Raw genomic sequence first — 14,562 nt, 5'->3', positions numbered from 1 at the left:
GTTATGACAGAAAGGTTTACATTAGGAACACATTACACACATTAGGAATTCTACTGAGAATAACGCAACATGTGAATGTAATTCTCATAAATGTACCTTTTTCAAATAATGGATTCAATATTAGTTTGCTGCATTAAAATTGTTAAGTAATAGAGGAAAATAGATTTCATTATAATATATATTTGTTGCTTAGAAGTTGATAGTCATTTAAACCGGAACATTAAAGCTACTTAAATTGCTCTTTATGTTTGAAATTTTTTTTTAATAAGTATTGTCATCCTTTACATATCACATACATATGTACAATTATTACATGGAAAACATTAGAAAGAATAAAGTCTGATATGTGTCCAAGTACAAGGGTACGTTATATATTTCTTCAATGCTACAAAAATTGTCAGAGTTCGTGAGACATGAGCACTGGTTTTGTGCAATACATTTAATCACGTTTTGGAGTTAGATTGTATTTGCATTTTGCAATAGTTGCGTTTCCAAGTGAGGCATTACTAAGAGTTCTCAATGTGAGAAGAAGCCATTTTGACTCAGCATAGCTGATGAATATACACAGTTGTACGTTGCTTTTTCATTACTCCACGGAATTGCTGGAAGGGTAGAGTCATCAGATTACTTGATAAATAAATTCTTCGGTAGAATATTAGCAGTCAGTTGCTTAAAGGTTATTTAGTACTCCTTGAGTTTAAAAAGAAATTACATATTGAAGTAGTGATAATTTGTTTGGATAGATACTGATTATATTCTCATTACAGGAATACAGTTTACCAAAACAGGCACTGGAACTAACAAGTTCAAAAACCTCTTGGAACAGAGTATGCATAATAAACAAACTACAGAATTTCTTAACAAAAATATTCAGCATAGGACTTTTGTCTCAATTGAGCTTGAGTACAGCATGTTGCAAGTGATTGAATATTTGTTTAAACATAACTGTCATGGATTTTATTAAATTGGAGGGCAATTTACTTGACAAAGGCACAGACAGATGCATTTAATCTTGACTACATTTCGAAACATTGATTTTTGTCAAATTCCAACCAAATTAAAAAGATGGGACTATTTTGTTAAAATTCAATTTTGCAAGGACACAGTTTAATGGCAACAATGTGCAAATAGGCACAAATGTTTGGTAAGACAGGCACACCAAAGCGAGATAGGGGTGGGAGGGTGCATATATTACTCTTATTAGCTCATTCTGCCACTTCAATTTCTTTCCAGTGGATATTGTGCAGACAGTCCTTGTCAATACAGTAAACAAGGTTCACTGTGTACTTGACTCAAAGGTGCTGAAATATAATTGCGGGTGACCCAGCGCTTTCTTTCCCTCTGTTAACAGACTAAACAGCCAAGAAAATGCAAAGGAGAAAATCAAATGTATGGGTATTTAAACCAGTGTCAGGTAAATTGTGTTTAAGTTTGGTTAATCTGTAGTTGCTTTGAAGACAAATTCCTGTCTGCTTTTGTAAAAAGAAAGCAAATCTATGTTTCAAACATAGACAGCACACTCCAAACCAAAAGCAATAATTTGCAGATAATTCACCATGATGAGATCTTCATAAAAACCTTCTTCTCCCAAATGACCCTCTGTCCGTCATACATGTCTTTGGACGTAGAGCTAAAAAAAAACCAAAGATGGAATCTATTGGTAAACAGAGTTTACAAAGAGTACTTGTTAAATTAACATTAACAAAAAGGAAGCTTAAAATCAACTGCTTCCTTGCAATGTATTTTTAATAGAGACTGAAAATATTTCTTTAAATAAAACCCTCAGTAAATGCCATTGCACAAAACATACAGCATGGAGAAACAATTCAGCCTAACCAGTCTGATGTTTACCCCCATTCTGCAAATCATCCAAAATACACTAACACATGTCTCTTCATTGCATTTTCCCTCATCAACCTATCAAATTCTAATCTCAAACAACTAAACAAATTCTGCCTAGACCAGTAAGTGAATTCTACAGCTTAATAATTGTATGCAAAATTAGCTTTATATGCGCTGCTCCAGACCCTTTAACTTCTTGCACCATCTTCTATTGAATCTGCTGTCGATTCATAGTTGTAAACACTTCCACCTTGACAGTATACTGCATTTTCTGTTATCCAGGACTCCCTGATTGGACCTGATTAACAGCCACAATCAGGGAACTCGTATTTTATGACGTCCACCCAGCTGACCTTGTTACAATTACTACAGTCACCTCTTCAAAAATCTCAATCAAGCTGGTGAGACATGATTTCTCACACAGAAAGCCACGTTGACTATCCCTAATTAGTCCTTGCCTTTACAAATGCACACAAATCCTGTCCTCAGATTCCCTCCATCAACTTACCCACCACTGATGTAAGGCTCAAAAGGCTCACCAGTCTATAGTTCTCTGGCTTTTCCTTAAAGCCTTTCTTAAATAATGCCACCACATTAATCAATATCCAGTGTCCTGGCACATCACCTGTGGCTGTCAATGATACAAGTATTTAATGAAGGGGCCCAACAATCACTTCTCTAGCTTAATATTTGTTCATGTGATATCAGCCTCATGACGAAGGCCAGCATTGTTGCAGGCCCTCACTGCCTTTGAGACATTGGTGAGCCACAGTCCGTTTTTGGTGCAAATTTATCCCAACTGCAAGGGAGGGGAGCCTGCAGTTGGTGGTGTTCCCATGTATCTGCTGCTCTGTTATAGATGGTAGAGGTCACAGGTTTGGAAGGTGATCTTAGAGGAGTCTGGGTGAGTTGCTGCAGTGTACCCTGTAAAAAGTATACTACTTGTGACATTTGAGAAGATTTGTAGCTCAGGTTGAGGTTGAGGTTGTAAGTTTACTCACTGAGTTCTCAGACGTTTCGTCACCATGCTAAGTAACATCATCAGCGAGTCTCCGTTGAAGCGCTGGTGTTCTATCCAGCTTTCTATTTATGTGTCTGTTAAGGTGAATGATATCATTTCCGGTCCTTTTTCTCAGAGGTTGGTAAATGGGATCCAAATCAAGACACATAAGTAGCAAGTGGGACAGAACACCAGTGCTTCAACGGAGACTCACTGATGGTGTTACCTAGTATGGTGATGAAACGTCTGAGAACAAGTCTACCAGCTCAGTTAGTAAACTTACAATTAGTATATACTATTGCCACTTATGTCAGTGGTGTAGCGAGTGAATGCTTGAAGGTGATGGATGGGGTGATGGTCAATTGGACTGTATTCTATTACACCCTTGACTTGTACCGCAGATTGAATGCAGACCAGGGGGAATCAGGAGACAAGCTACCTGGGGCAGAGTTCCCATCCTCTGATCTGCTTTCACAGTACATTATTTATCTCACTAGTCCAGATAAATGTTTGGGAGAAGTCAAAATACAAATGAAAACTGACATTGTTTCACACAATGTCCTTGAGGAAAAGCACATAGAGAATGTTTGATGGATTGTAAAAGATACTTCCTTTGGAAAGTGCAGAAGACAAGCGAATTGCAAATGATCCTCTGGCCGCATTTTTATACATCAGATAGAACAAGAATCCGATGAATACAGTACACTTTAATGTCTGTGACCTCTGGTTATCGACGATGTGGAGGAGCCAGTGTTGGACTGGGGTGGAGAAAGTTAAAAATCACACAACACCAGGTTATAGTCCATCAGATGATTGTCGAATATAAGATCATAAGACACAGAATTAATAGCAAAAGATTACAATGTCACACATATCACAATATTGTATAATATATCTCTGTAATCTGTTGTTCTAAATTCTGTGTCTTATGATCTTATACCCCACAACCACCTGATGAAGGAGCAGCGCTCCAAAAGTTAGTGCTTCCAAATAAACCTGTTGGACTACAACCTGGTGTTGTGTGATTTTTAACTTGGTTATCGACCAGTCACACCACTGGGAAGAGTTTCTCTTTATTTACTCCAGTTAAATGATTTGTGATTGTAAACATCTCACTCAAATGTCATCATCTTAGTTCTAAGAAAAATAAATTCAGGTTCATTCAATCCATGACTATAATCTTTATCCTAGGAGCCAGAGTAAACATCTCATCTGTACCTTCACCAAAGTCTTCATACTGAGTGCTGCCCAGTTCTTTTTATTGTTGAGCACAAAAGCAGTCAATGACGAAATGCAGAGCATTTTGTTTGGCAAAGAATGCTGATACCATACACAATAAACTTCGTGATAATTATAACAGACAAAAATAACACTAGTAGAATTACAACTCAGTGGTGAAATATATGCTTTCTTATTATAGTTTTCTACTGTCAGCAGAGGTATTATTCTCTATAATATATACTTACTATATTTAACTCAACTTTCAACAGTATGTGGAACGGCCAATTTAAATCTAACAATGGGGCAGGCCAAATTGCATGTTTAAACACTGTAATCTGATATAGGAAATATAAATCTCTTTGGTAGTGACAAAAAAGTTTTGTTCTCAATGATTACCTTCAGCACACAAACACAAATCTCAAGAAATTAACAATAAAATAGCACATTTAAATACCTGACAACCCAAAACTGGATTAGCCAGATGGACCAAACTGATCATTTTGAGACTCTGCATTTTATGACATTTCTAAATATCACCAAGTCCAAATAAAACACAGACCAACAGGAAAGACTAGGTTAATGGAAATAAACTAAAACTGGGTACCACTGCTAGAACATTAATTTCACCCTTTGGATTACTTGCAGTGTGAGTTTCAATAATGATCTCTGAAATAAAATGATGGAACAATTGCTCAAATCTTTTGTTGCATCCTTCCACTCATTGGACATGAAATAGAAGTGAGATATTTTTCAGTAATAATTTTATTATAACCATGTACACCAAAAACTAGTACCACTATTCATTAAAAAAAAGCATTTTTAAAAAAAAAAATGTCTTCATCAGCGAGATGGGAGCATCACTCACTGCCATTTATTGCCCAGAGGGCAGTCCAGGGCCGACCACAATGCTGAGAGTCTGGGGTCATGTTTGACCAGTAAACTGGGTAAGGATAGTAGATTTCCTTCCCTAGTGAACTAGATGGGTTATTACATCATGTTCACGCACGGTCTATTTCAGATTCTTTTATAAATTCAATTCAAAATTCACCGCCTGCCATGGTGGGATTGGAACCCACACCCCTGAACATTAGGCTGGGGTTCTCGATTGAACGTCCAGTGAAATTACCACGATGCCACTGCCTCCCGACATTTTGTTGGAAACAAGTGGCCAGAGTACATGTGCATGTTACATAAGCTATCATCGAATCCAGCTGTCTAACCCAACTATGCCTCACGAGCAAACTCTAATCACCTTCTTCAGTCTGTACCTCTTGATAAGCACCTACTAACTTTCAACGTTAAATTACCTGTTTCTGTCAAAGGAGCAGCGCAGAACCCATCGTCAATTTTTATAGCTCTATCTGCCGCATTTTGATAAGATGCGTCAGAGCTTCTCAGTGTGAGTTAATCAGAGTATGGGTGAATGTAGGTGTTTAAGTGGCAAGGGAAGAAGGTGAAAGATGGGTAGAGGTAAAGCTGCAAAAGCCCGGCAGGGTAGTACCTGATATCAACTGGCTGCTTTGGTTTTGGTTTCGGAAGGGGTATGGGGATTGGAGGGTTGGGAGGGCAGTGTCAGCAGGAAGACAAAGATAGAGTTGGGACGGTGTCAGTTGTATCATCAACTAGGAGTTAGATCTGTCAGGAGGAGAGGTTACATCACACAAAGGGTTGTGAACCTTTTAAATTCTCTACCCCTATTTGACTGTGAATACAATCCTTGCAGTGTGGAAGCAGGCCATTTGTCCAAAGAGCATCCCATCCAGATCCACCACCTTAGACTTACGTCCCTACCGTATTCCTCTGTAACACTGCATTGTCCATGGCCAATCCAGGAGAAAGCGAGGACTGAGGATGCTGGAGATCACAGTCGAAAAGTGGTGCTGGAAATGCTCAGCAGGTCAGGCAGTATCCGAGGAGCAGGAGAATCGACGTTTTGGGCATAGGTTCTTCATCAGGCTTACGTCTGAAAATGCAATTCTCCTGCTCCTCAGATGCTGCCTGCTGTGCTTTTACAGCGCCACACTTTTCGACCATGGCTAATCCACTCAACCTACTCATCCCTGGACTCTTTGGACAGTAAGAGGAAACCGGAGCACCAGGAGTAAACTCACACAGACACAGGGAGAATGTGCAGGCTCCACACGACACCCTGGAATTGAACCCAGCTCCATGGCACTGTGAGGTAGCAGTACTAACCACTGAGCCACCACACCTCTCTGTTGAGGCTGGGATAGATTTGTGATCTCAGGGAATCAAAGTACAGAGGGGAAAATGCAGCTGGAGGTGAAGATCAGTCATGAACACATTGAGTGTTAATACAGGCTCAAGGGCTTGTTTGGTTCACTGCTATCCCTGTTTCTTATGTATTCTCCAAACTCCATTGAGAACTTGGAGCCTGTGTGCACTGGATAACTTGAAGATTCCCACCCACTTCCAAATGCAGTTATACAAACCAAGTTTTAACTCAGGAACTATCACTGATGTTATGATGCCAGCTGATAACAACATTGGACAAGTCAAACCCTAGAGTGAAACTTGGCTTGATAGTTTTTATGTTTAATTTTTGTAGTTAGTAGCTACCATGGTTAGTTACTGAATATATTCACACAAAGCTGTCAATGCGATTTTTTCTGAAATAAACATGCTTATTACACAAAAGGAAACCAAACACAAATGTAGAAAGGTTTACAGAAATCATACTTTAACCGCTGCAGATACTAGATCCACTGAAGCATGACTCCGATTTTAACTCCTCAATGGCTCTTTTTAGTTTTGTTGCCCTAAGCCTCTTTTCAGTTCTGCAGGTTTGAACACCTATCCCACGCATAGACTTGGCAAACCCTCACTAACTGGCTATTCTACAAATTAAATTCTCCCAGTCTGGAGATTTCCACACAATGAACAGATTTTCCTTCTGCTGGATATAAATTAATTTTCTGAACTAGGCTCAAGCCATGAATGGTTGCTGGTCTTTTTTTCCCTGTATGTCATAAAAGTTCCATTTTGTAAAGACAATCAATTAAGCTCCATAGCCTAGAGGTATTGTCATTAGAGAAGGGCTTTTGCCCGAAACGTCAATTTCGCTGCTCCTTGGATGCTGCCTGAACTGATTAGATTAGATTAGACTTACAGTGTGGAAACGGGCCCTTCGGCCCAACAAGTTCACACCGACCCACTGAAGCGCAACCCACCCATACTCCTACATTTACCCCTTCCCTAACACTACGGGCAATTTAGCATGGCCAATTCACCTGACCCGCACATCTTTGGACTGTGGGAGGAAACCGGAGCACCCGGAGGAAACCCACGCAGACACGGGGAGAACATGCAAACTCCACACAGTCAGTCGCCTGAGTCGGGAATTGAACCCGGGTCTCTGGCGTTGTGAGGCAGCAGTGCTAACCACTGTGCCACCGTGCCGCCCGACTGCTGTGCTCTTCCAGCACCACTCACCCAGAATCTGGTTTCCAGCATCTGCAGTCATTGTTTTTACCTCGTTGATTATAATCCAGAGATCCAGGCAATGTTTTTGGGACCTGGATTTGAATTCCATCACATCAGATGGACGCACTGCCCTACCCTGCTCAGTTGATATATCAGTATCATGTTGAACACACCGAGTGTGAAAACAGCTTAGAATATACTCTGGGTGGGAACTTCAATGTCCACCACTAACAGTGGCCTAGCGGCTGCACTACTAACTGAGCTGGTTGATTCCTAGAGGACATAGCTAGCAGATTGGTCTGTGGTAGGTGATGGGAAGCCAAGAGGGGAAAACATACTTGACTTCAATCTTACCAACCTGTCAGATTCAAATGCACCTGTCCATGACAGCATTGATTAGAAAGACTTCCACACAGTTCTTGTGAAGATGAAGTCCCATATCTCATTGAGAATATGCTCCATTGTGTTGTGCAGCACAATCACTGTGCTAAATGGGATAGACTTCAAACAGAGCTGAAAATGTGTTGCTGGAAAAGCGCAGCAGGTCAGGTAGCATCCAAGGAGCAGGAGAATCGACGTTTCGGGCAAGAGCCCTTCTTCAGGAATGAGGAAAATGTGCCCAGCAGGCTAAGATAAAAGGTAGGGAGGAGGGACTTGGGGGGAGGGGCGTTGGAAATGCGATAGGTGGAAGGAGATTAAGGTGAGGGTGATAGGCCGGAGTGGGGGTGGGGGCGGAGAGGTCAGGAAGAAGATTTCAGGTTAGGAATGTGGTGCTGAATTCTAGGGTTGGGACTGAGACAAGGTGGGGGGAGGGAAAATGAGGAAACTGGAGAAATCTGAGTTCATCCCTTGTGGTTAGAGGGTTCCTAGGCGGAAGATGAGGCGCTCTTCCTCCAGCCGTTGTGTTGCTATGGTCTGGCGATGGAGGAGTCCAAGGACCTGCATGTCCTTGGTGGGGTGGGAGGGGGAGTTGAAGTGTTGAGCCACTGGGTGGTTGGTCGGTCCGGGTGTCCCAGAGGTGTTCTCTGAAATGTTCTGCAAGTAGGCGGCCTGTCTCCCCAATATAGAGGAGGCCACATCGGGTGCAGCGGATTTGTGTGGAGGTGCAGGTGAATTTGTGGCGGATATGGAAGGATCCCTTGGGGCCTTGGAGGAAAGCAAGAGGGAGGTGTGGGTGCAAGTTTTGCATTTCTTGCGGTTGCAGGGGAAGGTGCTGGGAGTGGAGGTTGGGTTGGTGGGCAGTGTGGACCTGACGAGGGAGTCATGGAGGGAGTGGTCTCTCCGGAATGCTGATAGGGGAGGGGAGGGAAGGGAAATATATCCCTGGTGGTGTGGTCCGTTTGGAGTTGGCGGAAATGACGACGGATGATACGATGTATATGGAGGTTGGTGGAGTGGTAGATGAGGACCAGTGGGGTTCTGTCCTGGTGGCGATTGGAGGGGCAGGGCTCAAGGGCGGATGAGCGGGAAGTGGAGGAGATGCGATGGAGAGCAACGTCGATCACGTCTGGGGGGAAATTGCGGTCTTTGAAGAAGGAGACCATCTGGGTTGTACGGTATTGGAACTGATTCTCCTGGGAGCAGATGCGGCGGAGACAAAGGAATTGGGAATATGGGATGGCGTTTTTACAGGGGGCACGGTGGGAGGAGGTGTAGTCTAGGTAGCTGTGGGAGTCGGTCGGTTTATAGTAAATGTCCGTGTTGATTCAGTCGCCCGAGATAGAAATGGAGAGGTCTAGGAAGGGGAGGGAGGAGTCTGAGATGGTCCAGGTAAATTTGAGGTTGGGTGGAAAGTGTTGGTAAAGTGGATGAACTGTTCAACCTCCATGTGGGAGCACGAGGCAGCGCTGATACAGTCATCAATGTAGCGGAGGAAAAAAGTGGGGGGTGGTGCCAGTGTAGCTGCGGAAGATGGACTGTTCCACATATCCTACGAAGAGGCAGGCATAGCTGGGGCCCATGCGGGTGCCCAACGCTACTCCTTTGGTTTGGAGGAAGAGGGAGGATTGGAAAGAGAAGTTGTTCAGGGTGAGGACCAGTTCAGTCAGTCGAAGGAGGGTGTCAGTGGAAGGGTACTGGTTGGTACAGCGGGAAAGGAAGAAGCGGAGAGCTTTGAATCCTTCGTGTTGGGGCATGGAGGTGTACAGGGACTGGACGTCCATGGTGAAGATAAGGCGTTGGGGACCGGTGAAGCGAAAATCATGAAGGAGGTGGAGGGCGTGGGTGGTGTTCTGAATGTAGGTGGGGAGTTCTTGGACTAAGGGGGACAGGACCGTGTCGACGTATGCAGAGATGAGTTCGGTGGGGCAGGAGCAGGCTGAGACAATGGGTTGGCTGGGGCAGTTCAGGTTTGTGGATTTTGGGCAGGAGGCAGAAACGGGCGGTGTGGGGTTGTGGGACTATGAGGTTGGAAGTGGTGGATGGGAGATTAAGGTGATGAGGTTATGGATGGTCTGGGAGATGATGGTTTGGTGGTGGGAGGTGGGGTCATGGTCAAGGGGGCAGTAGGAGGAGGTGTCCGCGAGCTGGTGTTTAGCCTCAGTGGTGTAAATGTCGGTGCACCAAACTACTACCGCGCCTCCCTTGTCTGCCGGTTTGATAGTGAGGTTGGGGTTGGAACGGAGGGAGTGGAGGGCTGCACATTCCGAGGGTGAGAGATTGGAGTGGGTGAGAGGGGTGGAGAGGTTGAGGCGATTAATGTCGTGGCGGCAGCTGGATATGAAGAGATTGAGAGCAGGTAAGAGGCCAGCACGGGGTGTCCAGGTGGATGGGGTGTGTTGGAGGCGGGAGAAGGGGTCGTCTAGAGCGTGGGCAAGAATCCTGGTTGAAGAAGTAGGCACGGAGACGAAGGTGGTGGAAGAATTGTTCGATGTCTCGCCGCGTGCTGAACTTGTTAATCTGAGAGCATAGGGGAATGAAGGTGAGGCCTCTGCTGAGGACTGATCTTTCATCCTCAGTGAGGGGTAGTTCTGGAGGGATGGTGAAAACATGGCAGGGCTGGGAGCTAGGACCTGGTGTGGGACTGGGGTTAGGTGTGGGAGCGGGGTTAGGGGCGGGGACGGAGATCGGCATGGGGGCGGGGTTAGGCGTGCGAACAGAGATCGGTGTGTGGGCGGCGTTAGGCATGCGGATGGAGATCGGCGTGGTGGCGGGGTTAAGCATGGTGACGGAGATCGGTGTGGGGGCAGGGTTAGGCGTGGTAACGGAGATCGGCATGGGGGTGGGGACGCATGCGGTGTGGTCGTTGTGCAGGTTAATGATGTCACTGGGGACGGAAGTGGCTGTGGCGACGACAGAAACAGTGTTATTCCCGATAGCCGTGGACCCCGCGGAGGCCGAGAATCTGTCGGTGATGGTCTTCCTGGCGATCGTGGAGGCGGTTGTCTGGGCAGCGATCGCGGAGGCTGCAAAGTCAGTGGGGGCGGAAGTGACGTCATGGTTCGCGGCGGCGGTTCGCGTGGTTAATGGTGCCCTGATTTAGAGAGGCCGGTGTTGGACTGGGGTGTACAAAGTTAAAAATCACACAACACCAGGTTATAGTCCTACAGGTTTAATTGGATGCACACCAGCTTTCGGAGCGACGCTCCTTCATCAGGTGATAGTCTGATGACCTGATGAAGGAGCGTCGCTGCGAAAGCTAGTGTGCTTCCAATTAAACCTGTTGGACTATAACCTGGTGTTGTGTGATTTTTAACTTAATGGCGCCCGAGTGATTTTGGGCACACTTTCCTCATTCCTGAAGAAGGGCTCATGCCCGAAAAGTTGATTCTCCTGCTCCTTGGATGCTGCCTGACCTCCTAGACTTCAAACAGCTCCAGCAACTCAAGAATGGATGTCCATAAAGTGCTATAGGTCATTAGCAACCAGCAGATTTGTATTCTAACACATTTGTAACCTTATGGTAAGGTGCATCCTTCACTCTACCACTACCATCAAGATGGGGGAATCAACCCTGTTGCAATGTAGAGTGCAGGAGACATTCCCAGGAGCAGCACCAGAACCAAAACCGATGGATCAGATCTAAGCTCTGCAGTCCTGCCACATCCAGTTGTGGATGGTGGAAGACAGTTAAACAACTCACTGGAGGAGAGAGCTTCACAAATCTCCCTATCAGTGCAAAAGGCCAAACCAAGTACAGCTTGAAGTACCAAGTGGATAATCCATCTCAGTCTCCACAGAGGTCACCAGCATTATACATATCAGTCTTCAGCCAATTCAATTTTCTCCATTTGATATCAACAAAAGTTTGGAGGATCTGGCTACTGTAAAAGCTATGGGTCCTGACAATATTCAGGAAATAGTAATGAAGTGCTTCAGAACAGCCACAGCATAGCCAACATGGAAAGTTGCCCAGGTTTTTCCTAACAGTACAAATCCAAACTAGCCAATTATTGTCCCATCAGTCTACTTATGATCATCAGTCAAAAGTACCATCAACATGGGTTCAAACATTAATAACAGCTGACTTTCAGAGATGAGATGGGAACGACTGCCCTTGACACTGAGGCTGCATTTGTGTGAGTATGGCATTAAGGAGTCAGAGCAAAACTGGACTCAATGCAAATCTGGGGAAAACTATCTGCTGGCTAGTCACACTTGACACATAAGAAGGTGGTTGTGAATTGTGGAAGTCAGTCATCTAAATCAGACATCACTGCAGGAGTTCCTTGGGGTAGTGTCATAGGCCCATCTATCTTCAGCAGCTTCAGTGATCATCTTCCCTCTAACACAAGGTCAGAAGTGGGGATGTTCGCTGATCATTGCACAATGTTTAGCACCATTCATGATTCCTCAGATACCGAAGCAGTCCAGGACTAAATGCAGTAAGACCGGAACAAAATCCAGGTTTGAGATGACATGTGATATTGTCAAGACACACAAATGCCCAGGCAATGACCATCTATAACTAGAGACAATTGAGCCATCACCCCATGACATTCAAGTGGCATTAACACTGTTGAATCCCCAATTATCAGCATCTTGGGGGTTACCATTAGCCAGAAACTGAACTGAATTAACCATGTAGATACAAGAGCGAGTCAGAGTCCAGGAATCCTGCAGTGAGTAACTCACCTCCTGATTCTGCAAAGTCTGTTCACCATCTACTAGGCATAAAGGAGAGTGATTGAATACTCTCCACTCTCCAACAACACTCAAAATCCAAATCATTTTCCAGGATAAAGTGGACCACTTGATTGGCCCAAGTTCCCTTCAGGCCTCTGACCGCTTTGACTGGCAAACATAAATGCTGCCTACGTCAAATGGACTACAGCTTATCTCGACCACCCTCTTAAGGACAACTGGGGATAGGCAATAAATGCTGGCCCAGCCAGTAAATCACACATCCCATGATAAAAAAAGAAATCCTGCAGGCACTTAGCTGAAATCACATGCTTTCTTAGAACTGATGCATTAACTTTGCCGTTCCAAATGACTTTCTGAAAAGAAACATTTATATTGACAGAACTGAAAACAAAATCTGCGTCTATTTTAAAAATCTAAATTGTCAAATGATAATGTAGATACTATGTGCTTTTACCAGAGGAGGCCAGACATCACTGATGGTAAGAAATGCATCAAATGTGTCTAATCTCCCCAGTGAGCTCTAGATCTTTTTTCAAATTTGCCTCCAAATTCCTAGAATCTTAGGACATTGAGACTGCACTTCTACAATGGATCACATGAGATTAAACCAGAAAATTCAAGTGTTACATTGCTGATCTGCTTTGAGGCTTATAGATTAAGTAACTTCGATAGGGTTACAGCCCTTCTCCCATCACTGCTGAGTCTGTGACTATCCAACTAAATCTGGTTTTCAGAACAGGCCCCAAAATCTCAATAAGTTTCACGGGCCTTAAGAAAGGTGCCTGATTGCTATGGCCTGCTCCTCCCTGACTGGATCATGGAGACAGAGTTGGTTTGGTGCAAATTAGCTGCTGCATGACCAGAGTGGAAATGACCTAAGTTTTGAAAAGTCACTACATAAACCAAGTCTTTCTCTTTCCTTAACCTCCCTTTAACTAGTTGAAACAGAGAAAAGGGTGAAAATCTAACCTGGGTCAGCCGCTTGCTTCTTCTTGGCTCGTTGAATAATTTGGTTTTCATTGGTCATCTTCACATCCTGATCTTCCACTTGGTTACTGTGCAAGAATAATTAAATAAAACATCAATGAACACGTTCAATGGCGTAAGGGAGATATGCTGATTTTTGAACTGAAAAATGCTGGAGATCACAGTGGGTCAGGCAGCATCCATAGAGAGAGAGCAATTTAACATTTTGAGTCTAGCTGTTTATTCATCAGAGCTTTCTCAGCTTATGCTAATTTTCACTTGATCTCTTCATAAAAGCCTAAACATATCCAATTGTTGGCATCATAATTGGCACAGAGCCTCAATTTTTAAACAAAATTACAAGGGCCATAGTAGCACCTCATTTTATTTCCCTTTTCATGCAAAGTGAAGTATAAAATTTCTCTGCAGATACAACAAATACATACACACATTTAAAACAGAGAAGTATACCTTTAGGATTGTTACAGTATCCGGAGATAATGGCTATCCTAAATAAAATAGCTGCCAGCAAATGACTCAGGTTACCAGAAATACTCAAGGTACTGTCAGAACTCTACGCATTTTAATATTTTGCACCTTTGTAAAGATGTGGCATGTACTGCCTGAAAGGGTGATAGAAGCCAATTCTGAAAGAAACTGCATAAATATTTGCAAATGAAAATCTTTACAGGGCTATGGGAAAAGTATACAGGAATTGGCAAAATTGGATAGCTCATTCAAAGATATAGCACAGGCATGATGAGCCAAATCACCTTCAATATTGTAATATTCTATAAATTTTCAATCTCCCACTGCACGGAATAGATTTTAGCCAAAAAAAAAGAAAAAAAAAGTTTTACCAGTTCGCTTGGCACCTGTTAATGGTTACTAACTATAACCTTCAGGTCTCAGTAATGAGTTTCATCATTTTACAGCATGAACACTTTCTTCCATGTTTATTACCCATCCCTACACCCACGATAGGTGACGACAGGAGTTGCTTT

At 43.7% G+C, this 14,562-nt stretch overlaps 1 protein-coding gene across 4 annotated transcripts in view; it reads right to left on the bottom strand.

Annotated features, from left to right (window-relative positions):
- Window positions 1-279: 279 nt before the first annotated feature.
- The window catches only part of LOC132825525 (katanin-interacting protein), a 132,900-nt gene continuing 118,617 nt past the window's right edge, over window positions 280-14,562 (bottom strand). For all 4 annotated transcript variants that reach the window (XM_060840881.1, XM_060840879.1, XM_060840880.1 and 1 more), the window contains 2 exons: window positions 13,562-13,647; window positions 280-1,630 (listed from right to left, as the gene is read on the bottom strand). In XM_060840881.1, coding sequence (XP_060696864.1) covers window positions 1,569-1,630; window positions 13,562-13,647 — 148 coding nt within the window. In that variant the 3' untranslated portion in view covers window positions 280-1,568. The remainder of the gene's footprint in view (window positions 1,631-13,561; window positions 13,648-14,562) is intronic.

Source organism: Hemiscyllium ocellatum, chromosome 20, assembly GCF_020745735.1.
Source record: "Hemiscyllium ocellatum isolate sHemOce1 chromosome 20, sHemOce1.pat.X.cur, whole genome shotgun sequence".
NCBI lineage: Eukaryota > Metazoa > Chordata > Chondrichthyes > Orectolobiformes > Hemiscylliidae > Hemiscyllium > Hemiscyllium ocellatum.
The sequence above is the reverse complement of the archived record's forward strand: the minus strand, read 5'-3'. Positions and strand labels throughout refer to the sequence as shown.